General features: G+C 44.4%; 1 protein-coding gene across 2 annotated transcripts in view; it reads right to left on the bottom strand.

The window, feature by feature from the left end:
* Positions 1 to 299: 299 nt before the first annotated feature.
* LOC123757453 (membrane progestin receptor gamma) overlaps positions 300 to 26,472 on the bottom strand; it is a 55,929-nt gene continuing 29,756 nt past the window's right edge. The window contains exons 1-2 of one of the 2 annotated variants that reach the window (XM_069327259.1): positions 24,951 to 25,063; positions 300 to 2,510 (exon numbers count right to left, since the gene is read on the bottom strand). In XM_069327259.1, coding sequence (XP_069183360.1) covers positions 994 to 2,112 — 1,119 coding nt within the window. In that variant the 5' untranslated portion in view covers positions 2,113 to 2,510; positions 24,951 to 25,063 and the 3' untranslated portion in view covers positions 300 to 993. Of the gene's footprint in view, positions 2,511 to 24,950; positions 25,064 to 26,472 lie in introns of those variants that run through there. The other variant, XM_045741081.2, reaches the window with a different exon arrangement.

Here is a 26,472-nt window from a genome sequence, read left to right as displayed (position 1 = left end):
TTAAAAATTGCTAAATTCTAATGAAAAAATCTAATTAAACTCTGGTAAAGCCTTCACCACAACTGATGATAAAATTATATATTCTTGATAACTATGATAAAGGTATCTTACAATGTAAACTTGTGAAAAAATATACTTCCTTAAACTCTATTGTTTGATGAGGGAAAGTGCGTGAGATTAATGCCACTAATTATATTAATTTTCAGCTTCATATCTGGTTTTGCTATTGTGCACATAAAGATAGATAACACTAATAGTCTTCAACATTGATAAAAGAAAGGTTAATAAAAGCTAATAACTAATACGTAAGTTGAAATATAATTTGAGCTTCTGTTTACACAGTGTACTGTATGTGAATTGATTTAACATAGCCCTGGTTCATATTATAGTTGAGAAAAATTATAATTAATTATATGCATATTTCTCTACATCTAACCTTCTGTAACAAGAAATTCAAAGTGCAGACAATGATGAAAAAAAGACAAAACTGTGAACTGTTTTACATAAACGAAGTGTCTGCTCAATATGATATCTGTAACTTATTAATGTAACTCCTTTCTGCTAATGTAAATGAAACTGAAAGGGCTTTTATCAATCTTATGCACTCATAATTTATATCACATATTTTGGTTTGGCTGTATTTCATGAGAATGTATTGTGTTGGACTAAGCTATCTGACTATCCCCTGTCTGCATCCTGGGTTGTAATGCAAATGTGCTATAATCCTATCAAAAGTTTCATATGTGTAAGGCACAATACAATCATACTTGAGGCAGATCAACTTGTACCAAAATGCACATACCACAGGAAGTTGGTTTCAGCAGTCAACTACCCAGGTGGCCACTACATTATTTTGGTACTGCCAATATGCTTTACAGCAAACCCTTATTACACACCAAAAGAGCCATGAAGAGGCCATCTGGGTCAGTACTGAAATGAGAGGAATGAAAATGGTCCCAAAAGTGCAAGTACATTATTTGAAGTGTCTAAATGTCACTGTTCTTTGGCATGGTCATTAGGAGGTGGTGCTGTTGCAGCAACCATTGGTTGACAGGAAGTATTCTGTGTACAACTGTGACGTGTGGATCGCATGTGTTTGGAGAGGAAATAAGTAAGAACCAAAACCAGCAAAATATTGCACATTAACAAAGAAGGTGTTGCCTGCATAGCCCATTTGGGTGTGGGAAGCCAATTGACAAATTCTAAATAAGACCTTCGTTTTTTTAAATCAATTAGAACAGCACGCATTTGCTCATTTGTGCCCATTATACTAAAAACATGCAATATGTTATGTGAATGTCCCACATAGTCAAAGCATCCAGGTGCAAGTCGCTCGGGAAAGTGAGATCCATAGAAAAAAGATGCAGTGATAACACAGAAAAATTGATTTAGGTGATATATACGAGATTCACCACAAGAATCGGAACTAGTATCACAAGAGTAAAGCCAAAGAACAAGAGGGAAGGAATCCCACACAAAGGGCTCTACGAAGGCTGCAACACGCAATATTTTTTGGAATGCTGGCTGGTGAATAAACCGGGACAAACTCGCACACAGAGTGGCCAGGATAGCATTCACGGCAGCTACAGGAAGGTAGATATGTGAAAACCAAGTGTTCATAAGTTGTGGAGGGAAACAGTAACTGTAATATAGATATGCTACAGCCCAACTATACATGGAAATAGCAAGGTAATCAATGAAGAAACATATATGAGTGGCTGTGAGCGACAAACAAGAGAAGGCATGTGCTAGGCAGCTCATGAGTGGGTAGCAACAGGCAGCAATCATGTAACAAGTGAGGGGTAAGAGATAAGGGTCCTCAAACAGTGGCATTATAGTTGAAAGAGATACAAGGAGCCAAGTGAAGTAAACACTGGCAAGAAAGTGCGTCCAAAAGTTGACAGTCTCATTTGTGGCATTGAAAAGTGAAGCAACAGCCTGGATAACTGAGCAGTTCTCATGTCTGTACCCAGTGATAATGCCTGGTTCTCGAAGTGGCTCGGATACTTCCTCGACTGTTTTCACACGGATCCGCCCAACTTCTCGCAGTCGACATGTTACATTCCTAGCTTCCCTGAGCCGACCTGTTACATAACCAACGTTTGGAAACATTGTCTAACCTCGCTGTGCTGAGCTGGAATGTAAACTCAAAGCTGATCCTGGATAATCATTTACAGGTATTTATCAAAAGGAGGACAATGGAATATTGGTAATTTGGATCATAATTTCTTGAGGTTGGTGGTCACATTTGTAGTTGGGGTAGTGGTACTGCTGGAGTGGGTGGTGGTACTGCTGAAGTGGGTGGTGGTACTGCTGTAGTGGGTGGTGGTACTGCTGGAGTGGGTGGTGGCACTGATGGATTAGGTGGTGCTACTGCCAAAATTAGGTGGTGGAACTGCAAGAATGGGTGATGGCACTGCAAAAGTGGGTGGGGGGTCCTGGCACTGCCAGTAGTGCAGCAGTGCTCTGGGCTGTCCGCTGCTTTTATCTTAGTCACCTTTCCATCATGTCTGCAAACAAAAAAAATAAAGTTATATAACCCTGAAGAAACACTAATACAGGGTGGTCCAGAAGCATAGACCTACCCTTGAGACATAAACACTCACTGCTAAATGTCTCTTCAGTGATTATACTGTATCTGAATTTACCCCAAAGCCATCATCTACAGTGGCCTCAATAGGAACAGGAAGCCAGGAAGAGGCAGGTATCTGACCTGAGATAAGGTTTGGGTACACAAGTGAGGTAGCTATCCACACAACCATCCAAGGTTTCTCTGTAGAGGATATCATTCTTGAAGTTCCAGTGAAACGCCAGTGCAAAGCAACCACAGAAACACAATTTGAGAAAAATGAGGTAGATGCAGAGTAACCATACAGATGTAGAAATATTTCACAGTAGAAATAACAAGTGAATTGATCAATAAAAAGCGATAGTGAAGCCAACAGACGAAAGAGCAAAGAAAACAAATTTAAGTAGTGCTATCTGCAGTGGGAAAAGCACCATGGAAAAAATCAACATGTAAAAGGTCAAACAACAACAGAAAGGATAAGGAAGAACTCGCCAGTTATCGGTCAGTGACTTGGGGGATAGGGATATAGTCTCATTACTGTATTGCATAATGCACTGCAAAGTTATCCCAAAATACCTGGTGAACAGTTTCTAAGATAGATAGGGGTTATAAATTAAAATTTAATTTTTTATTCCAGGAAAAGTACATATATAGATGATTTACAAAGATAATGTTGAATTTATAGATAGAGCTAGTGCATACAATACCTAAAGCCACTAATACGCATAGCGTTTCGGGCAAATCCATGGAACCGCCTACCTGCCGAAGTCGAAAATGCCAAAACCCTGCTACAATAATAAAAATAATAATACTGTACTGTAATAATAATAATTTATTTACAAGAAGGTACAGTGGGTTTGTGAAATTACATAATACTGTACTGGTATTTTTACATTCTTGCAAAGCCACTAACACGCAGATCTAACTAGATAAAATCATCTGGACAAATGGGGGACCTTTAACAAGTTGCTGGCTTCCTGTCCTTGTTGAGGCCACTAGATAGGACCTCAGGTGAATTCAGGTAAGGAGAAACAAAGATAAAATATGATGAGTAAAAAAAATAGATGATTATTGTACAGTGATGATATAAAGAGAAAGAAGGACTGGAATGTGGCGAAGAACTAGTGAGATCAAGGGAAGTATACAAGGCATCATGATACCTTATCTCGATTTGCATTACAAGGTGAGAGAGGAGAGAAAAGCAAATGAAGGAACTATGAAGAAAATCAAGTAGATATTAGAAAGGCTAAAGATGCGATAGAGGTAGAGGAGACAAAAGTTGAAAAAGGTGATGAGGTGGAGGTAGGAGGAATGAAGATAAAGACAGAAAAACTGAAAGAAAAAATTTAAGAAATAGAAATTTCGGGAAAGAGAAGATACATGATATAAGATATCAGCTACTAACCTTGGATTAGGAACCATAGAGTAAGAACCATGGAGTAAGAACCATGGAGTAAGAACCATGGAGTAAGAACCATAGAGTAAGAACCATGGAGTAAGAACCATGGAGTAACAACCACAGAGTAACAACCACAGAGTAACAACCACAGAGTAACAACCACAGAGTAACAACCACAGAGTAACAACCACAGAGTAACAACCACAGAGTAACAACCATAGAGTAAGAACCATGGAGTAAGAACCATAGAGTAAGAACCATGGAGTAAGAACCACAGAGTAAGAACCACAGAGTAAGAACCACAGAGTAAGAACCACAGAGTAAGAACCACAGAGTAAGAACCACAGAGTAAGAACCATGGAGTAAGAACCACAGAGTAAGAACCACAGAGTAAGAACCACAGAGTAAGAACCATGGAGTAAGAACCACAGAGTAAGAACCACAGAGTAAGAACCATGGAGTAAGAACCACAGAGTAAGAACCACAGAGTAAGAACCACAGAGTAAGAACCATGGAGTAAGAACCATAGAGTAAGAACCACAGAGTAAGAACCATGGAGTAAGAACCATACAGTAAGAACCATGGAGTAAGAACCATACAGTAAGAACCATGGAGTAAACCATACAGTAAGAACCATACAGTAAGAACCATACAGTAAGAACCATACAGTAAGAACCATGGAGTAAGAACCATACAGTAAGAACCATGGAGTAAACCATACAGTAAGAACCATACAGTAAGAACCATGGAGTAAGAACCATACAGTAAGAACCATGGAGTAAGAACCATACAGTAAGAACCATGGAGTAAACCATACAGTAAGAACCATACAGTAAGAACCATACAGTAAGAACCATACAGTAAGAACCATGGAGTAAGAACCATACAGTAAGAACCATACAGTAAGAACCATGGAGTAAGAACAATACAGTAAGAACCATAGAGTAAGAACAATACAGTAAGAACCATACAGTAAGAACCATGGAGTAAGAACCATAGAGTAAGAACCATACAGTAAGAACCATGGAGTAAGAACCATGGAGTAAGAACCATACAGTAAGAACCATACAGTAAGAACCATTGAGTAAGAACCATGGAGTAAGAACCATACAGTAAGAACCATGGAGTAAGAACCATGGAGTAAGAACCATAGAGTAAGAACCATAGAGTAAGAACCATAGAGTAAGAACCACAGAGTAAGAACCATGGAGTAAGAACAATGTTCCTTCAAGCACCCTCACCAACACAAGCTTGTCGACAGACTCCTCTCCCACGCTGCTGTCTGTCTGTGTGTCTGTCTGTCTGTCTGGTAGCCCCATTCATCACCTTAAACCGCCAGGAAAGCTACGCACTTAAAGGGAATGTACCGGGTTTGGAGTTCCACCCATCGATTTTGGACCAGTACCGAGTGCCTAGTCCTTGTTTGAATGATAGTTGCCTGAGAATTGCAATAGTTCAGGAACTATTAGCCGATTATCAGAGGGATTCGAACTATTATACACGGATAGACCCATCAGACGAGGAGAGGGAGTATAGCCATATGTAATCAGGATAAATGGAGTGTAAGATGAAATGTCGAATCCGCCACACACTGAAATTATTTGGTTAGTCTGCCACACTTGGCCGCCACACTTGGCCCACACACTTGGCCGCCACACTTGGCCCACACACTTGGCCGATATACTTGGCCGACACGTGTGAGTGGAATTTACCTGAGGAGCACTAATACTAGAGGCCTCGATGAGAACAGGAAACCGGCAGCTTGTCAAAGGTCACCCTCCATTTGTCCTGATTATCTTTCCTATCTGTATTTTAAAACCCAGCAGAGTTTTGGTGTTCACGGCTTCAGCGGGTAGGCGGTTCCATGGGTTAATAACCCTGTGGGTGATAAAGCTTCTGTTTTCAGTCCAACATTGTGGCTTGTTGAGCTTGAACCCGTTGCTCCTCGTTCGTGTTACATCTGACCTTTTGAAGAAATTGTCCGGATCAACATCCTCCAAATTGTTCAGTATATTAAAGGTTTCAATAAGATCCCGCGCTGTTATGTCTGATCTGTGGTGTTGTCTGCCCCGTGGCCCTCAGCCGCTCCTGATATGAGAGCTGACTTAGCTCTGGGAGGACTTTTGTTGCCCGGTGTTGCACCTTCTCCAGAGCAGCTATGTCCTTCTGAGGACGAGCTCTCCATGCCTGGGTACAGTAATCCAGGGGGGGGTGGGGCACCAGACTTATACAACTGAACAACTACATTCTTTTCCTTGAAGGTAAAGGTACACTTGATTATTCCCACAGGGTTTGGTTCGCATTTTTCACTGCCGCTCCCACTTGTTGAATTTTGTAACTAGTTCATCAAGATTGTAACTTGCTTAGCTAAATGAATTGTGGGGTTCAGTCCCTGAGCCCATTATGTGCCTCTGTAACCCTTTCCTCTACCACCCACAGGATGGGTATGGGGTGCATAATATATGAACTAAACTCTCACTTGTGGTACAACTTTAGTGAATGATGGAGTCTGACCCCAAGGTGCTCTTCTTCATCTATCTGTTGTAAGGTTGTGCTCTCAGTTTGGTAGTTGGAGCGTGGATTGTTATGCCCCCACATGGAAGGTCTTGCATTTATCGACATTAATGAGCATTTGTCAGTCATCTGACCATTTGTGTAATGTAGATCTCTTTGTAAGGTCTCAATATCATTTTCACTTCCCACTTTACCATAGATCTTAGTGTCATCTACAAACATCTTTCTTAGATTAAAGACCTGCCCAAAACGCTGCGCGTACTGGTGGCTTTACAAGACTGTAATTACTATAATATGTAGGCTCACAATCCCAATGTACCTTCTTGTATATATATAAATAAATAAATAAATAAATAAACTTGATGACGTGGTTTGTAATATTTTCATCTATGTCATTGATGTATATGACAAAGATGATTGGCCCCAAAATGGACTCCTGTGGTACCCCACTAACAACATTTCCTCAGTCAAGATTCATTCCCATTTAGCACGACCCTTTGTTACCTATGTTTTAACCATTGTTTTATCCATTCCAATATTCTCCCATCTATTCCATGTGCCTGTAATGTCCTTGCCAGTCTCTCATGTGGTAACTTGGCAAAAGCTTTAGCAAAGTCCACGTAAGCCACATCTACCGGAAGTCCTTTGTCTGAATAGTCACTTGCTGTTTCCAGAAATATGAGCAGGTTAGTGAGGCAGGATCTAATTTTAACTAACCCATGTTGCCTTGATTTTACAAGATTTACATGATTTACATGATTTACATGATTTACAAGATTTACAAGAATAAACTGGACGAATACAACGGGGAATACCGAAGCATATTTTTGTTAGACTTAACGATTGAGGAAACAGAGATCACAAGGAAAAAGGGAGTGAGGTAGGTGTAATTAGTGCTAATTAGTCACGCCCTTAAGCTAGAACAGTGATCACAAGGAAATAGGTTGTTGGATCACGGAATTTTATGGGAAGGATAGAGTGGATCGACGCAAACATGGGGGGGAGGGGGCATAAGGGTGACGTCACGAGGGGTTACGATATACAAGAGTTCTTACATTCTTCAATACATATTATATACACATATAATTCAGTTTATATATGTATATTATATATACACACATAATTCAGTTACATATACTTTCACATCATAACATATCTAAGTTGTTATATCTAGACCCCTAAAGGGATAACTATAGGTCTGAAGAACCTTAGATATCAAAAGAAAGTTTGGTACAAAAGGATTAAGAATGGCGAGGTCTGTTTAGAACAAGAATGTATCAAACTGGTTGGAAATGTTAAATAAGTAATTAGGCAAAGAGAAAATGACGTTTGTATAGCAGGGGGAAGCAAAAACAAGTCCTAAAGGGTCTTTGTTACATCAAACAAAGACATCAGGACATCAGGACCTGACAAAGACAGGTTACATAACTGATAAGGACCTGACAAAGACAGGTTACATAACTGATAAGGACCTGACAAAGACAGGTTACATAACTGATAAGGACAAATAAATTAGTATTAAAAACAAAATATTTTTGGGCTATTTATTAGGGGAATAACTTAATATTATGCACTTTTTTGAGGTTATCTTGAGGTGATTTCGGGGCTTTAGTGTCCCCGCGGCCCGGTCCTCGACCAGGCCTCCACCCCCAGGAAGCAGCCCGTGACAGCTGACTAACACCCAGGTACCTATTTTACTGCTAGGTAACAGGGGCATAGGGTGAAAGAAACTCTGCCCATTGTTTCTCGCCGGCGCCCGGGGTCGAACCCAGGACCACAGGATCACAAGTCCAGCGTGCTGTCCGCTCGGCCGACCGGCTCCTTCAGTCGAATAAATTTTTGTTGGTGGTCAAGAGGTTAAGTTGACTAGTGCATCTACCTACCTTGTGTAGCTTCCGGGGATCAACGGCCCCGCGGCCCGGTCACCGACCAGGATACCAGCGGAGAAATTATCAAACAAATAGAACAATTAAAGCCAAACAAGTGGCCAGGAGCGCACGAAGTGTTTACCAGGGTGTTTAAAGACTGTAAAGAAGACCTGTGCGAGCCATTGTCTTGTATATTTAATTTAATAAATCATTAGAGTCGTGGAGGGTTGTTAACGTAGTACCATTTTTTTTTTTAGATATATATACAAGAGTTGTTACATGGTTGTAGAGCCACTAGTACGCGTAGCGTTTCGGGCAGGTCCCTGGAATACGATCCCCGCCGCGAAGAATCGTTGTTACATCCAAGTACACATTTTACTGTTGAGTTAAACAGAGGCTACAGTTAAGGATTTGCGCCCAGTAAATCCTCCCCGGCCAGGATACGAACCCATGACATAGCGCTCGCGGAACGCCAGGCGAGTGTCTTACCACTACACCACGGAGACTGTTTTTTCAAGAAAGGGGTTTTATCACATGTGTCAAACTATCGACCAGTTAACGTAAGGTGTCGCGGGGAAATGAATGATTTACAGCATAGTTTTACTAATGGTCGCTCGTGTTTAACATGTTTGTTATCATTGTGTTGCAGCATAGTTGAGGCAGTTGGTAGGCCGAAGTGGCCCATACGAGGCAGCTCCTATTTATACCCACGCAAATTCATTTATATACATGTCTAGCCTAAGCTTGAAATAATTCAGTGACCCCCCCCCTCCCCCCCACGTCTATCCGGGGATGGCTGGATTGTTTCAAGCGCAGGTTAGACATGAACATATACACAGGTTTCATCACTCTTGGAAGACAGCGTGACATAAATGCCTCATCGCTTCCGTTGGCACGAGCGTGTGTGTGTGTGTATGACAAGTGGACATTACTGGTAGGATTGGTGTATGACAAGTACAGAGCAATGTATACATACACACGTGTATACAACGTGGCTGATACATACATGACTGTTCAGCCTTGTGTACTGACCATCACGGCCAGGACCGGGAAGGCCTAACATAAAACACACAGAATCGAGCTACTAGCTCTTGGATCCCGCCTTTCTAACCAATCTATTTTTCCTGTATTATATCTACTACATGTATTTCTCTCTCTCTCACACACACACACACACACACACACACACACACACACACACACACACACACACACACACACACACACACACACACACACACACACACATTTGGTCGAACAAATGGTTGTTAGAGTTTAACCCAACCAAATGTAATGTAATGAAGATAGGTGTAGGGAGCAGGAGGCCAGATACAAGGTATCATCTGGGAGAGGAAATTCTTCAGGAGTCAGAGAAGGAAAAAGACTTGGGGGTTGATATCACGCCAGACCTGTCTCCTGCAGCACATATCAAGCGGATAACATCAGCGGCATATGCCAGGCTGGCCAACATACGAACGGCATTCAGAAACTTGTGTAAAGAATCATTCAGAACTTTGTATACCACATATGTCAGGCCAATCCTGGAGTATGCAGCCCCAGCATGGAGTCCATATCTAGTCAAGGATAAGACTAAACTGGAAAAGGTTCAAAGGTTTGCCACCAGACTAGTACCCGAGCTGAGAGGTATGAGCTACCAGGAGAGACTACGGGAATTAAACCTCACTTCGCTGGAAGACAGAAGAGTTAGGGGGGACATGATCACCACATTCAAGATTCTGAAGGGGATTGATAGGGTAGATAAAGACAGTCTATTTAACACAAGGGGAACACGCACAAGGGGACACAGGTGGAAACTGAGTGCCCAAATGAGCCACAGAGATATTAGAAAGAACTTTTTTAGTGTCAGAGTGGTTGACAAATGGAATGCATTAGGGGGTGATGTGGTGGAGGCTCACTCCATACACAGTTTCAAGTGTAGATATGACAGAGCCCGATAGGCTCAGGAATCTGTACACCTGTTGATTGACGGTTGAGAGGCGGGACCAAAGAGCCAGAGCTCAACCCCCGCAAACACAACTAGGTGAGTACAACTAGGTGAGTACACACACACACACACACACACAGGAAGCAGTCCGTAGCAGCTGTTTAACTCCCAGGTACCTATTTCCTGGTAGGTGAACAGGGGGCATCAGGGTGAAAGACACTCTGCCCATTTGTTTCTGCTTCCGCTGGGAATCGAACCCGGGCCCTTAGGACTATGACCCCTGAGCGCTGTCCACTCAGCCGCGAGGCCTCCTTCGTGTGTATGTACTCACCTATTTGTGCCTACAGAATCGAGCTGTAGCTCTTGGACCCTGCTTTTCTAGTCGTTGGTTGTTTAATGCAATGACTCCTGACCTGTTTCCCTATCATACCTGCTCCTTTGGGTCATTCCATTTACTCACTACCCGCACGCTAACGGAAAACTTTCTATATAACTGTCTGTATAAATGTCATGTACCCCCCTCTCAATCCTTCTTTCTAACGTCGTACATTCCAAAGGTAGATAATAGAAGAAGAGGTGATATGATCACCACTTACAAAATACTAATAGGAATAGACCAAATTGAGAGAGAGGAATTTCTGAAACCACCAACTTCAAGAACAAGAGGAGACAGATTCAAGCTAAGGAAACAAAGGTGCCGAAAAAATATTAGAAAATTTTCTTTTGCAGACAAGAGTGGTAAACGGTTGGAACAAGTTAAGTGAAGGTGGAGGCCAAAACCATCAGTAGTTATACGACGAAGAGTGCTGGGAAGACGGGACACCACGAGCATAGCTCTCATCCTGTAATTACACTTTTTTTTTGAGATATATACAAGAGTTGTTACATTCTTGTAGAGCCACTAGTACGCGTAGCGTTTCGGGCAAGTCCCTGGAATACGATCCCCGCCGCGAAGAATCGTTGTTACAACCAAGTACACATTTTACTGTTGAGTTAAACAGAGGCTACAGTTAAGGATTTGCGCCCAGTAAATCCTCCCCGGCCAGGATACGAACCCATGACATAGCGCTCGCGGAACGCCAGGCGAGTGTCTTACCACTACACCACGGAGACTGTAAACTTGGGTAAGACTTGGGTAGACTGAGACTGAGACTTGGGTAATTACATACAAGGCCGAGCGGACAGCACTCGGGGGTCGTAGTCCTTGGAGCCCGGGTTCGATTCCTGGCCAAGGCAGACACAAATGTGCAGTTCCTTTAACCTGAAACTGTTGCTACTGAACTAGAGTAGCTGTTCACCCAGCGGTAAATAGGTACCTGAGAGGTAGGTGCTACGGGCGACTTCCTCAAGAATGGCAGAGAAAGAAATATATGTAGTAGATACGATAGATGAAAATAGGTCGGGAGTCAATACATTAGACAACCGACAGTTAGAAAGGCGGGGCCCAAGAGCTAACAGGCACACATAGTAAATTCATCAGGAGGTACACACACACACACACACACACCTGTTGATTGACGGTTGAGAGGCGGGACCAAAGAGCCAGAGCTCAACCCCCGCAAGCACAACTAGGTGATAACTAGGTGAGTACACACCCACAGGTACCCCACACCCACAACTTCTGTGGCTAGCAGGAACGGATCCAGACTACTAATCATGGGAGACTTCAACCATGGGAAGATAGATTGGGGGAACAGAGACCCACATGGAGGACCAGACACATGGAGAGCTAAGCTGCTGGACGTGGCAACAAGAAACTTTCTAAGTCAACGCATCAAGGGACCGACAAGAATGAGAGGAGAGGATGAACCAGCAATGCTTGATCTGATATTTACCCTAAATGAGTCGGATATAAGAGAAGTTAAGTTGGAAGCACCCTTGAGAATGGGTGATCTCAGCATACTGACCTGGAGTATGCAGCTCCAGCATGGAGTCCATATCTAGTCAAGCATAAGACTAAACTGGAAAACGTTCAAAGGTTTGCCACCAGACTAGTACCCGAGCTGAGAGGTATGAGCTACGAGGAGAGACTACGGGAATTAAACTTCACGTCGCTGGAACACAGAAGAGTTAGGGGAGATTGATCACCACATTCAAGATTCTCAAAGGAATTGATAGAGTAGATAAAGACAGGCTATTTAACTCAGGGAGACACAGGTAGACATTGAGTGCCTAAATGAGCCACAGATATTAGAAAGAACTTTTTTAATGTCAGAGTGGTTGACAAATGGAATGCACTAGGCAGTGATGTGGTGGAGGCTGACTCCATACACATTTTCAAGTGTAGATATGATAGAGCCCAGTAGGCTCAGGAACCTGTACACCAGTTGATTGACGGTTGAGAGGCGGGACCAAAGAGCCAGAGCTCAACCCCCGCAAGCACAACTAGGTGAGTACACACACACACACCAGAGGGTCTGGTAGCTGAGCGGACAGCGCGCAGGACTCGTAATTCTGTGGCCCGGGTTCGATTCCCGGGCCAGGCAGAAACAAATTTACAAAGTTTCTTTCACCCTGATGCTCCTGTTACCTAGCAGTAAATAGGTACCTAGGAGTTAGACAGCTGTTACGAGCTGCTTCCTGGGTGTGTGTGTGTGTGGGGGGGGAATTGTTAGTTAGTAGTTTGTTACAATTGATTGATTGACAGTTGAGAGGCGGGCCGAAAGAGCAGAGCTCAACCCCTGTAAGAACAACTAGGTGAATACAACTAGGTGAACACACACACACACACACACACACACACACAGATGATTTAGCAGGACATACATAAGTGGTCGCCCTTGAGAGAAGTTTTACACTGCCAGGTGTGTACACACGTGGCCTCCCTCACGCGGCTCTACACACCTGTCACGCCAGGTCTACACATGTGGCGCCTACCGCCTGGCCGGGGGTCCCCAGGGCCTAGGTCAGGTATATCACTCAACCAACGAATCGATGCATCCGTGACGTCATCACAGAATCCAATGCGCTTCTGACGTCATCACCCGAGCCGAGACATCTGTGACGTCATCCCTCGAGCCAGTGCATCTGTGACGTCATCATCCGCGACTGCGCAGTTGAAAGCCCGCCCATCAAGGACGCTACACACCCGTCATACTACACACCTGCCTTGTCTTCAGGTGTAGACGCTCTGTGTAGTTCCCGCACACTGAGCGCTAGCGCCAACAGTTCAGTGCGCCTGACCGTGGTTGAATAGCCTTCGTCAAGTCCACTTACGAGGTCTCGACCTCGTATCTGGCTCATGGCGGCTAAGTCCGAAGTTACTAAACAGTTTACGATCTCGTAAGTGGTAGACACGAGCTCCTTGTCTTCATATCCCAGCTCCTTGTCCTCATATCCCAACTCCTTGTCCTCGTATCCCAGCTACTTGTCCTCATATCCCAGCTCCTTGTCCTCATATCCCAGCTCCTTGTCCTCATATCCCAGCTCCTTGTCCTCATAGCCCAGCTCCTTATCCTCATATCCCAGCTTCCTTGTTCTTACATCCCAGCTTCCTTGTCCTCTTATCCCAGCTCCTTGTCCTTATATCCCAGCTCCTTGTCCTCATATCCCAGCTCCTTGTCCTCATATCCCAGCTCCTTGTCCTCATATTCCAGCTCCTTGTCCTCATATCCCAGCTTCCTTGTTCTTATATCCCAGTTCCTTGTCTTCTTATCCCAGCTCCTTGTCCTTATATCCCAGCTCCTTGTCCTTATATCCCAGCTTCCTTGTTCTTATATCCCAGTTCCTTGTCCTCATATCCCAGCTCCTTGTCCTCATATCCCAGCTTCCTTGTTCTTATATCCCAGTTCCTTGTCCTCTTATCCCAGCTCCTTGTCCTCATATCCCAGCTCCTTGTCCTCATATCCCAGCTTCCTTGTTCTTATATCCCAGTTCCTTGTCCTCTTATCCCAGCTCCTTGTCCTCATATCCCAGCTCCTTGTCCTCATATCCCAGCTCCGTGTCCTTATATCCTAGCTCCTTGTCCTCATATCCCAGCTTCCTTGTTCTTATATCCCAGCTCCTTGTCCTCACATCACAGCTCCTTGTCTTCATATCCCAGCTTCCTTGTTCTTATATCCCAGTTCCTTGTCCTCATATCCCAGCTCCTTGTCCTCATATCCCAGTTCCTTGTCCTCATATCCCAGCTCCTTGTCCTCATATCCCAGCTCCTTGTCCTCATATCCCAGCTCCTTGTCCTAACATCACAGCTCCTTGTCCTTATATCCCAGCTTCCTTGTTCATATATCCCAGTTCCTTGTCCTCTTATCCCAGCTCCTTGTCCTCATATCCCAGCTCCTTGTCCTTATATCCCAGCTCCTTGTCCTCATATCCCAGCTCCTTGTCCTCACATCACAGCTCCTTGTCTTCATATCCCAGCTTCCTTGTTCTTATATCCCAGTTCCTTGTCCTCATATCCCAGCTCCTTGTCCTCATATCCCAGCTCCTTGTCCTCATACCCCAGCTCCTTGTCCTCATATTCCAGCTCCTTGTCCTCATATCCCAGCTCCTTGTCCTCATACCCCAGCTCCTTGTCCTCATATTCCAGCTCCTTGTCCTCATACCCCAGCTCCTTGTCCTCATACCCCAGCTCCTTGTCCTTATATCCCAGCTCCTTGTTCTTATATCCCAGCTCCTTGTCCTCATATCCCAGCTCCTTGTCCTCATATCCCAGCTCCTTGTCCTCATATCCCAGCTCCTTGTCCTCATATTCCAGCTCCTTGTTCTTATATCCCAGCTCCTTGTCCTCATATTCCAGCTCCTTGTTCTTATATCCCAGCTCCTTGTCCTCATACCTCAACTCCGTGTCCTCATATTCCAGCTCCTTGTCCTCATACCCCAGCTCCTTGTCCTCATACCCCAGCTCCTTGTCCTCATATCCCAGCTCCTTGTCCTCATATTCCAGCTCCTTGTCCTCATATCCCAGCTCCTTGTCCTCATATCCCAGCTCCTTGTCCTCATATCCCAGCTCCTTGTCCTCATATCCCAGCTCCTTGTCCTCATATCCCAGCTCCTTGTCCTCATATCCCAGCTTCCTTGTTCTTATATCCCAGTTCCTTGTCCTCATATCCCAGCTCCTTGTCCTCACATCACAGCTCCTTGTCTTCATATCCCAGCTTCCTTGTTCTTATATCCCAGTTCCTTGTCCTCATATCCCAGCTCCTTGTCCTCATATCCCAGTTCCTTGTCCTCATATCCCAGCTCCTTGTCCTCATATCCCAGCTCCTTGTCCTCATATCCCAGCTCCTTGTCCTCACATCACAGCTCCTTGTCCTTATATCCCAGCTTCCTTGTTCTTATATCCCAGTTCCTTGTCCTCTTATCCCAGCTCCTTGTCCTCATATCCCAGCTCCTTGTCCTTATATCCCAGCTCCTTGTCCTCATATCCCAGCTCCTTGTCCTCACATCACAGCTCCTTGTCTTCATATCCCAGCTTCCTTGTTCTTATATCCCAGTTCCTTGTCCTCATATCCCAGCTCCTTGTCCTCATATCCCAGCTCCTTGTCCTCATATCCCAGCTCCTTGTCCTCATATCCTAATGTCCCGAGCTCCCTGTCCTAATGTCTCTAACATTCTGAAACCTATTTTGTTTGCTGATGATACTACCCTCATCTACTCTAACCCCAACCCACATACACTAAATAATGTTGTTAATAATGAACTGAAAAAAGTCCACTTATGGATGTCAACCAACAAACTAACACTTAACATAAAAAAGACCTACTACATCTTATTTGGAAGCAAATCTACAAATGCAATTCAGCTTCAGATAGATAATGTAAACATTAGAAACAAAAATGATGGCAAGTTTCTTGGCCTATTCCTAGACAAGAGACTCAACTTCAGTACCCACATACAACACATAACTAAGAGAGTCTCTAAAACAGTTGGTATACTCTCCAAAATCAGATATTATGTACCTAACTCTGCTCTCATCTCTCTATATTATGCACTAATCTATCCCTATCTTAATTATGGTATCTGTGCATGGGGTTCAACCACTGCAAACCACCTCAAGTCCATCATTACCCAGCAAAAATCTGCTATCAGAATAATATCAAATTCTGCTTTCAGACAACACTCAGCCCCCTTGTTTAACTCCCTATACATGCTAAACATAATCTCACTCCACACATTCTCTTGTGTAAACTACATTTACAAAACCCAGTTCTTAAGTGCAAATCCTGCTCTGAAACTCTCCCTGGACAGATGTAATAGGACCCATTATCACCACACCAGAAATAAATATCTCTTTGATATCCCCAGAGTCAAACTTAATCTGTGTAAACACTCTATGCAAATAAAGGGACCCAGTCCATGGAACTCACTCCCTATCGAATTGAAAAGCTGTCCAACTTTTGCATCATTCAAAAACAATACTAAAAGTACCTAATTTCATCTTCATAGTTTTTTACCTTTTGCTTTAAAATTGCACTGTATCTATTGCTACCCAATCTCCCAATCTTTATGTACCCAATTTGAACATCTTTATCATTGCGATCATTGCTGTCTTCTTATACGTGCTATCAATCTGCTGTATGGTGTCTGTTAATCTTGTTTAAATTACCATTCAAGTTGTCAATGTAATCAATCAGAGCTTTAATATAACAATGTGCTTTACTATACTTTTCTCACTCATCTCATTTTTCCCCTTGCAATGTATCTGTTATCATTTTATTAATTCTGCTAGAATTTACCTACTTAAAATTATCTGTTAGATTAAGGACCTGCCCGAAACGCTGCGCGTACTAGTGGCTTTACAAGAGTGTAAATACCATGCTCAGTGCGGTCTGCTGCATGATGCGAGGAGGACGTGTTGCTCCGCATCTTCGTGTTTGCACGTGGCTGCTGCAGCTAGATGTTGTGAATTTGTTCTCGACTGTTGCAGTGATACAGTGCCTTTGTGTATCGAGGAAATGGCTGAGGCGGTCTGCCTAGGTGATGGAAGATCCTGTACTGGGCCTGGAGAGTGTGACAGTGGGGATGGCAGACAGGATGATACTAGGCCGTATCAAGCAGTAGTAAACAGATATAAACGGAGAAATATTCAAAGACAGCGAGACGAAGACAGTGAGGAGGAAATAACAAAGAGACCAAAAAATGAAGACATGCTCAGCAGGACGAGGGAGATGCAGACTAATGGAAGGAAGAGGCTGTTGTTCCCTACAGCATGTCAACTGAATTTCCATCAAAAGCTGGAGTGGACGGTTCGTTTGGCTAAGGAGTTTTTTGAATATGAACCACTATTCAAGGAGGGTCTTCACCGGCCCTATATAACAGTTGGGACAGAGGAGGCCGTGGAACACCTAACGAAGGATGGGTTTGAGAATATTGTGATGGTTACTCCGGAAAAAGGTATGATGTACACCAAGGTCATAGTGTTTAAGTATCCAACTTATTTGGATCCTGATTATCTATTGCTCAACAATGATAGTGTTGTTTGGGCAAAGAGGAACAGTGTTCGTGGTGAAAAACAAAGCCAGGTTGTTGCCTTGGTAAAGGGTGAGGCTCCAGAAAGAATTTTTGTGCAAGGACTAGGCTACAGGAAAGTTGTAAAATACATTGAGGAGCCCATATTATGCATGAAGTGTTCTCGTTGGGGACATATGGCTTGGAAATGCCAGTTTGACTCCAGGTGTCGGTACTGTGGTAAGAAACACGACTCTCGAGAGTGTAGAGTCAAGATTAAAAACGGTGAAAAAATCGTCCCATCTTGTTGCAATTGTCGAGGAAGCCACAATGCTGGTTCCTATCTATGTCGCATGAAGCCTCATCTGAGAGACTCGAGGACGGGTGCTACAAGCAGGATAGATGTATCCTCGAAGGAAGGAAAGATTGTGCAGCAGGAACATGGAGGAAACAGTTGGAAGCCAATGACAGCGCCTATGAACAATGTGTGGGAGAAAGGAACAGAGACAATTAAGGCGAGCCTAGGGAAAGTAGGAAATGCAGCTGAAAAAATTAAACCTTGTGGAAACAAGGTTCAGGTCAATATAGTGAACTCTGAGGTTGGAACTCAAATATTGGAATATCTAAAAAAACTAGAAAAGAGGATTGAGGCATTAGAAAAATTAACTATGGGGGGTAGACGGGGTGAAGATGGTGGTGAAACAGGACGTGAAGTGGAAAGTGAAACAGGACGTGAAATGGAAAGTGAAACAGGACGTGAAATGGAAAGTGAAACAGGACGTGAAATGGAAAGCCAAACAGGACGTGAAATGGAAAGCCAAACAGGACGTGAAATGGAAAGCCAAACAGGACGTGAAATGAAAAGCCAAACAGGACGTGAAATGGAAAGTGAAACAGGACGTGAAATGGAAAGTGAAACAGGACGTGAAATGGAAAGTCAAACAGGACGTGAAATGGAAAGTGAAATAGGACGTGAAGTGGAAAGTGAAACAGGACGTGAAATGTGCGTTGAAGAAAGTAAGGAAGAACATGACGTATTGATGATAGAGGATAGTCAGGAAAATGAACTTTCTAGTAGTGTTAGCGTTCAACCTTCTGTAGTGACAAATGTCGAAACAAAGGTTAAAGTAAAACGGTATAGAGAAATAAGAAAGAAATTAGATATGAATAAGATCACCTTTGATGCTAGTAGCTGTTGTGCAAATGAGGAGAAAGCAGAAATGTTACAGTGTTGGGAGAGTCTGTCTGAGAAAATCTCGTATCTCATGGAATGTGACAGACAGGGCAAAGGTAGTTTTATTAAATCATGGATGAAAGTAGAGTGAGAATATTATCTTGGAGCGTTAATGGGTTAAAATCTAGTGCGGTGGATGTACACTATTATACTCTTAGATAGTACTATATTAACCTGATATGTTACATGGGATTCTTGTATTTGTACTCACTGAATTTGTGCGCCCCTTGAGGGACTTGAAGTATGGGAAGGGGTAGAAATAGCCTAAGCTAATCTTTGATTTTTTTTTTTTTTTAACTTGTCTCAATAAACCTACTTGAACTTGGAAGACCATTATGTATTAAAGTGTCAAATTATGGATAACCATAGAAATAAGGAAATAAGTAGTGTACCACTTCAAATTGTTTGGATGTGTGATAATGATATGATAGACAGAATACTTAGGAACTACAAGAATTTTGCCCCAATGATTGTAACACTTACTATATTAATATGCAATGTTAAATGTTGTATTGTGATTTGTGTATCTGTACTCACTGAATTTGTGCGCCCCTTGAGGGACTTGAAGTAGAGGGGGGTAGAAATAGCCTAAGCTACTCTATCCCTTTGAGATGTATTTTTTTCTTGTCTCAATAAACATACTTGAACTTGAACTTGAAATACCATGCTATGTATTCTCTAACCCAATGTACCTTCTTGTATATAAATAAATAAATAAATATTCCAGCTCCTTGTCCTCATATCCCAGCTCCTTGTTCTTATATCCCAGCTCCTTGTCCTCATATCCCAGCTCCTTGTTCTTATATCCCAGCTCCTTGTCCTCATATCCCAGCTCCTTGTTCTTATATCCCAGCTCCTTGTCCTCATATCCCAGCTCCTTGTTCTTATATCCCAGCTCCTTGTCCTCATATCCCAGCTCCTTGTTCTTATATCCCAGCTCCTTGTCCTCATATTCCAGCTCCTTGTTCTTATATCCCAGCTCCTTGTCCTCATATCCCAGCTCCTTGTCCTCATATCCCAGCTCCTTGTCCTCATATCCCAGCTCCTTGTCCTCATATTCCAGCTCCTTGTTCTTATATCCCAGCTCCTTGTCCTCATATCCCAGCTCCTTGTCCTCATATTCCAGCTCCTTGTCCTCATATTCCAGCTCCTTGTTCTTATATCCCAGCTCCTTGTCCTCATATCCCAGCTCCTTGTCCTCATATTCCAGCTCCTTGTCCTCATATTCCAGCTCCTTGTTCTTATATCCCAGCTCCTTGTCCTCATATCCCAGCTCCTTGTCCTCATATTCCAGCTCCTTGTTCTTATATCCCAGCTCCTTGTCCTCATATCCCAGCTCCTTGTCCTCATATCCCAGCTCCTTGTCCTCATATCCCAGCTCCTTGTCCTCATATTCCAGCTCCTTGTCCTCATATCCCAGCTCCTTGTCCTCATATTCCAGCTCCTTGTTCTTATATCCCAGCTCCTTGTCCTCATATCCCAGCTCCTTGTCCTCATATTCCAGCTCCTTGTTCTTATATCCCAGCTCCTTGTCCTCATATCCCAGCTCCTTGTCCTCATATTCCAGCTCCTTGTTCTTATATCCCAGCTCCTTGTCCTCATATTCCAGCTCCTTGTCCTCATATCCCAGCTCCTTGTCCTCATATCCCAGCTCCTTGTCCTCATATCCCAGCTCCTTGTCCTCATATCCCAGCTCCTTGTCCTCATATTCCAGCTCCTTGTCCTCATATCCCAGCTCCTTGTCCTCATATCCCAGCTCCTTGTCCTCATACCCCAGCTCCTTGTCCTCATATCCCAGCTCCTTGTCCTCATACCCCAGCTCCTTGTCCTCATATCCCAGCTCCTTGTCCTCATATCCCAGCTCCTTGTCCTCATATCCCAGCTCCTTGTCCTCATATCCCAGCTCCTTGTCCTCATATTCCAGCTCCTTGTCCTCATATCCCAGCTCCTTGTACTCATAGGTGAGGGAGGGAGGGAGGAGCGTGAGTGAGGGAGGGAGGGAGGAGTGTGGGTGAGGGAGGGAGGGAGGAGCGTGAGTGAGGGAGGGAGGGAGGAGCGTGAGTGAGGGAGGGAGGGAGGAGCGTGAGTGAGGGAGGGAGGGAGGAGCGTGAGTGAGGGAGGGAGGGAGGAGCGTGAGTGAGGGAGGGAGGGAGGAGCGTGAGTGAGGGAGGGAGGGAGGAGCGTGAGTGAGGGAGGGAGGGAGGAGCGTGAGTGAGGGAGGGAGGGAGGAGCGTGGGTGAGGGAGGGAGGGAGGAGCGTGGGTGAGGGAGGGAGGGAGGAGCGTGGGTGAGGGGGGGAGGGAGGAGCATGAGGGAGCATGGTAGTGAAGAAGGAGCAACAGGCCAGAGAGAGACCAACAGATGTATCATGTGTCCACAGGTCTGGCGTGACACATGACCTGCTTCATGTGTCTCCTCACACTCGTCCACCACGACACATGTGTCACAACACACACCTGCCTCACCACCCGTCCACCAGGACACATGTGTCATAACACACACCTGCCTCACCACCCGTCCACCAGGACACATGTGTCACAACACACACCTGCCTCACCACCCGTCCACCAGGACACACGTGTCATAACACACCCCTGCCTCACACCCGTCCACCAGGACACACGTGTCATAACACACACCTGCCTCACCACCCGTCCACCAGGAAACACGTGTCATAACACACACCTGACTCATCTTCAAGAGACTTGGGGGTTCCCACCTAAAACAAGCTCCTTGATAATCTTCTTTCCGGTAGTGTCGCAACACAAACCTCCGGGGTTCGATTCCCGCCGCAGGACAGAGGCCTTGTCTTTCACCTGATGTCCATGTTCAGTAAATAGGTACCCGGGAGATAGGCAACTGTTGAGGGTTGCATTCTGTACAAAAGTCAGTAGTTTGTCTCAGGGAAGCTTGCGCATGATACCTCTGTTCACCTAGCATTAAATAGGTAATAGGGCAACTACTATGGATGGTATCCTAGGAAAGGTCAGTAGTTGGTCTAGGCGAACCTATGGCACGCGTACCTAAATGGCATGCTAGGAAAAAAAATATGAAAACATTGTTCAAGGCATTAAGGTGTTGCCAGCGAGTAGAAACACAGAACAAAGATTATTAAAGTTGGAAACAAACACAGCAGAACCGCCAACAACACATATTGGGCCAAGTAAACTCCTTTTCATTTGTCGAAACGAGAGCACTCTCCTCCAATCACCAGCGAAGCTCACCATTATTGGTGGATTTGAATTGCTGGAAGAATTGTTTACCCCCCATGGTACTGTGACGTCAGGAGCCCGCCACGAGGGCTGACATAAGATGACGTCGTTGGTGCAGTCAGTATAATTACTAATTAATCAACAACTGTAAAAAAACACTATCGCAGGCCCTTCACATTCTGTGGAGACAAAGCCTAGATACTGGCGTTATCCCTGACATACTAAAAACAGCAGAGATAGCACCACTCCATAAAGGAGGAAATAAGGCAGAGGCAAAAAATTACAGACCGATAGCACTAACATCGCACATCATAAACATTTTTGAGAGAGTGCTAAGATCACAAAATACATGGAATCACAGCATCTCCATAACCCCGGACAACATGGTTTCAGAACAGGGTGCTCTTGCCTGTCACAGTTGCTGGACCACTATGATATGGCATTAGACAAACAAAACGCTGATGTAATTTACACAGATTTCGCAAAAGCCTTTGACAAATGTGATCAAGGTGTTATTACACACAAAATGCGTTCAAAAGGAATTACCGGGAAAATAGACAGATGGGTCTATAATTTCCTGACTGACAGAACCCAATGTGTAATAGTCAACAAAATAAAATCCAGCCCATCAACCGTGAAGAGCTCAGTCCCCCAGGGTACTGTGCTTGCTCCAGTACTTTTTCTCATCCTCATATCGGACATAGACCAGAACACAACCTATAGCACTGTATCATCCTTTGCAGATGACACTAGGATCTTCATGAGAGTAGACAACATAGAGGACACGGCAAACCTCCAGTCAGATGTAGATCAGGTCTTTCTATGAGCTACAGAAAATAATATGGTGTTTAACGAAGATAAGTTCCAGCTCATGCGCTATGGAAAAAATGAAAATATAAAAACGGAAACCACGTACAAAACTCAGGCAAATCATAACATAGAACGAAAAGGCAATGTAAAGGATCTGGGTGTACTCATGTCGGAAGACCTTACCTTTAAAGAACACAATAAAGTAGACGTCACAACTGCAAGAAAAATGACAGGTTGGATAACAAGAACCTTTCACACTAGAGATGCTATACCGATGATGATACTTTTCAAAACGCTTGTGCTCTCTAGAGTGGAGTACTGCTGCACAATGACAGCTCCTTTCAAAGCTGGAGAAATTGCTGACCTGGAGAGCGTGCAGAGATAGATCCTTTACTGCTAGAATCCACTCAGTAAAACATCTTAACTATTGGGACCGACTAAAGAGCCTAAATCTGTCTTCTCTTGAGCGCAGGCGGGAGAGATACATAATAATTTACACGTAGAAAATATTAGAGGGGCTGGTCCCAAACCTGCACACAGAAATAACATCACATGAGACCAGAAGGCATGGCAGGATGTGCAGAATACCCCCGTTGAAAAGCAGAGGTGCAACAGGTACTCTGAGAGAGAACTCTATCAACATCAGAGGCCCGAGACTGTTCAACACGCTTCCACTACACATAACTGGCCGACCCCTCACAGTGTTCAAGAGAGAACTATCAACATCAGAGGCCCGAGACTGTTCAACACGCTTCCACTACACATAACTGGCCGACCCCTCACAGTGTTCAAGAGAGAACTATCAACATCAGAGGCCCGAGACTGTTCAACACGCTTCCACTACACATAACTGGCCGACCCCTCACAGTGTTCAAGAAAGAACTATCAACATCAGAGGCCCAAGACTGTTCAACACGCTTCCACTACACATAAGGGACATAACTGGCAGACCCCTCACAGTGTTCAAGAGAGAACTATCAACATCAGAGGCCCGAGACTGTTCAACACGCTTCCACTACACATAAGGGACATAACTGGCAGACCCCTCACAGTGTTCAAGAGAGAACTATCAACATCAGAGGCCCGAGACTGTTCAACACGCTTCTACTACACATAAGGGACATAACTGGCCGACCCCTCACAGTGTTCAAGAGAGAACTATCAACATCAGAGGCCCGAGACTGTTCAACACGCTTCCACTACACATAAGGGACATAACTGGCCGACCCCTCACAGTGTTCAAGAGAGAACTATCAACATCAGAGGCCCGAGACTGTTCAACACGCTTCCACTACACATAAGGGACATAACTGGCCGATCCCTCACAGTGTTCAAGAGAGAACTATCAACATCAGAGGCCCGAGGCTGTTCAACACGCTTCCACTACACATAAGGGGCATAACTGGCCGACCCCTCACAGTGTTCAAGAGAGAACTATCAACATCAGAGGCCCGAGACTGTTCAACACGCTTCTACTACACATAAGGGACATAACTGGCCGACCCCTCACAGTGTTCAAGAGAGAACTATCAACATCAGAGGCCCGAGACTGTTCAACACGCTTCCACTACACATAAGGGACATAACTGGCCGACCCCTCACAGTGTTCAAGAGAGAACTATCAACATCAGAGGCCCGAGACTGTTCAACACGCTTCCACTACACATAAGGGGCATAACTGGCCGACCCCTCACAGTGTTCAAGAGAGAACTATCAACATCAGAGGCCCGAGACTGTTCAACACGCTTCCACTACACATAAGGGACATAACTGGCCGACCCCTCACAGTGTTCAAGAGAGAACTATCAACATCAGAGGCCCGAGACTGTTCAACACGCTTCCACTACACATAAGGGACATAACTGGCCGACCCCTCACAGTGTCCAAGAGAGAACTATCAACATCAGAGGCCCGAGACTGTTCAACACGCTTCCACTACACATAAGGGGCATAACTGGCCGACCCCTCACAGTGTTCAAGAGAGAACTTGACAAACACCTCCAAAGAATACCTGATCAACCAGGCTGTGAGCAGCCGCGTCCAACAGCCTGGTTGACCAGTCCAGCAACCAGGAGGCCTGGTCGACGACCGGGCCGCGGGTACACTAAGCCCCGAAACCAACTCAAGGTATACTGGTTATGTTAGTAATTATAACTCTGAGGAAATTCCGGTTTCGAATCCCAAGCGGGACAGAACCGGTTAGGCACGTTTTCTATCACTTGACGCAGTAAGCAGGTGCCAGGGAGTCGTGGGTAGCGTCTTGGCCAAGGTCAGTAGTTGGCCTGGGGGAACCTTACACCTCATGCTTCTGTTCACCCGGAGCCCACGACCAAGAGGCACTTACGAAATCTCTACATCTTTCGACAATTTCGACTACAGTACTACTTCGTCCTTTTCTATTATTTACCCATTTTCTATTTACCCATTATCCATTATTTACCCTTTTTCCATTATTTACCCATTTTCCATTATTTACCAGTTTTCCATTATTTACCCATTTTCCATTATTTACCCATTTTCCATTATTTACCCATTTTCCATTATTTACCCATTTTCCATTATTTACCCATTTTCCATTATTTACCCATTTTCCATATTTACCCATTTTCCATTATTTACCCATTTTCCATTATTTACCCATTTTCATTATTTACCCATTTTCTATTATTTACCCATTTTCTATTATTTACCCATTTTCTATTATTTACCCATTTTCTATTATTTACCCATTTTCTAGTATTTACCCATTTTCATTATTTACCCATTTTCCATTATTTACCCATTTTCTATTATTTACCCATTTTCTATTATTTACCCATTTTCCATTGTGGTGAGGGAGGCCGACACCATCAAACTGCGACAATGGTCACGAGAAAGAAAACAGATCAAAAGGAACCATTAATAAGAAGAAAACCAATCCACTTGCTGAGTGAACAGGTTGTTACTGCCCCCCTATTGTTGCAACAGCGGCCTGTTGGTGCCACCAGTGCCACCTCTGTCACCAGTGCCACCTCTGACACCAGTGCCACCTCTGTCACCAGTGCCACCTGTCACCAGTGCCACCTCTGACACCAGTGTCATCACGGAGGTGGCACCTTTGGTGGGGGGGGAGGGGTGTATGGCACTCTGTTAGTTGATAAAGTGTTTAATAAATGATAGGGAGAACTAGAGTAAACCGTCTTGGTAGGGGGAAAGATGTGCTGGTTTCGCAAGTGTTGGTGGGGGTGGTTGGGCAACATGGGGGCCGGCCCCCTGGTGAGCAAGCAGCCAACCATCCTGCAGGGGTTCACCTGCTCGAGGCGGTAGTTTGTGGTTGTAACTACATGGTAAGAGTTACACGCAATCACAGCTTATGTCGCGGCATTAATATACCCGTGAAGTATGCTGCGCGGCCCTCTTGCCCGCACTCACACGCACACACACACACACACACGCACGCACACACGCACGCACACACACACGCACACACACACGCACACACACACGCACACACACACACACACACACACACACACACCTGAACAGATTCTGAG

Source organism: Procambarus clarkii, chromosome 19 (genome assembly GCF_040958095.1).
Source record: "Procambarus clarkii isolate CNS0578487 chromosome 19, FALCON_Pclarkii_2.0, whole genome shotgun sequence".
NCBI classification, from domain to species: Eukaryota; Metazoa; Arthropoda; class Malacostraca; order Decapoda; family Cambaridae; genus Procambarus; species Procambarus clarkii.
Note: the sequence above shows the minus strand (reverse complement) of the source record. Positions and strands in the feature narration are given on the sequence as shown.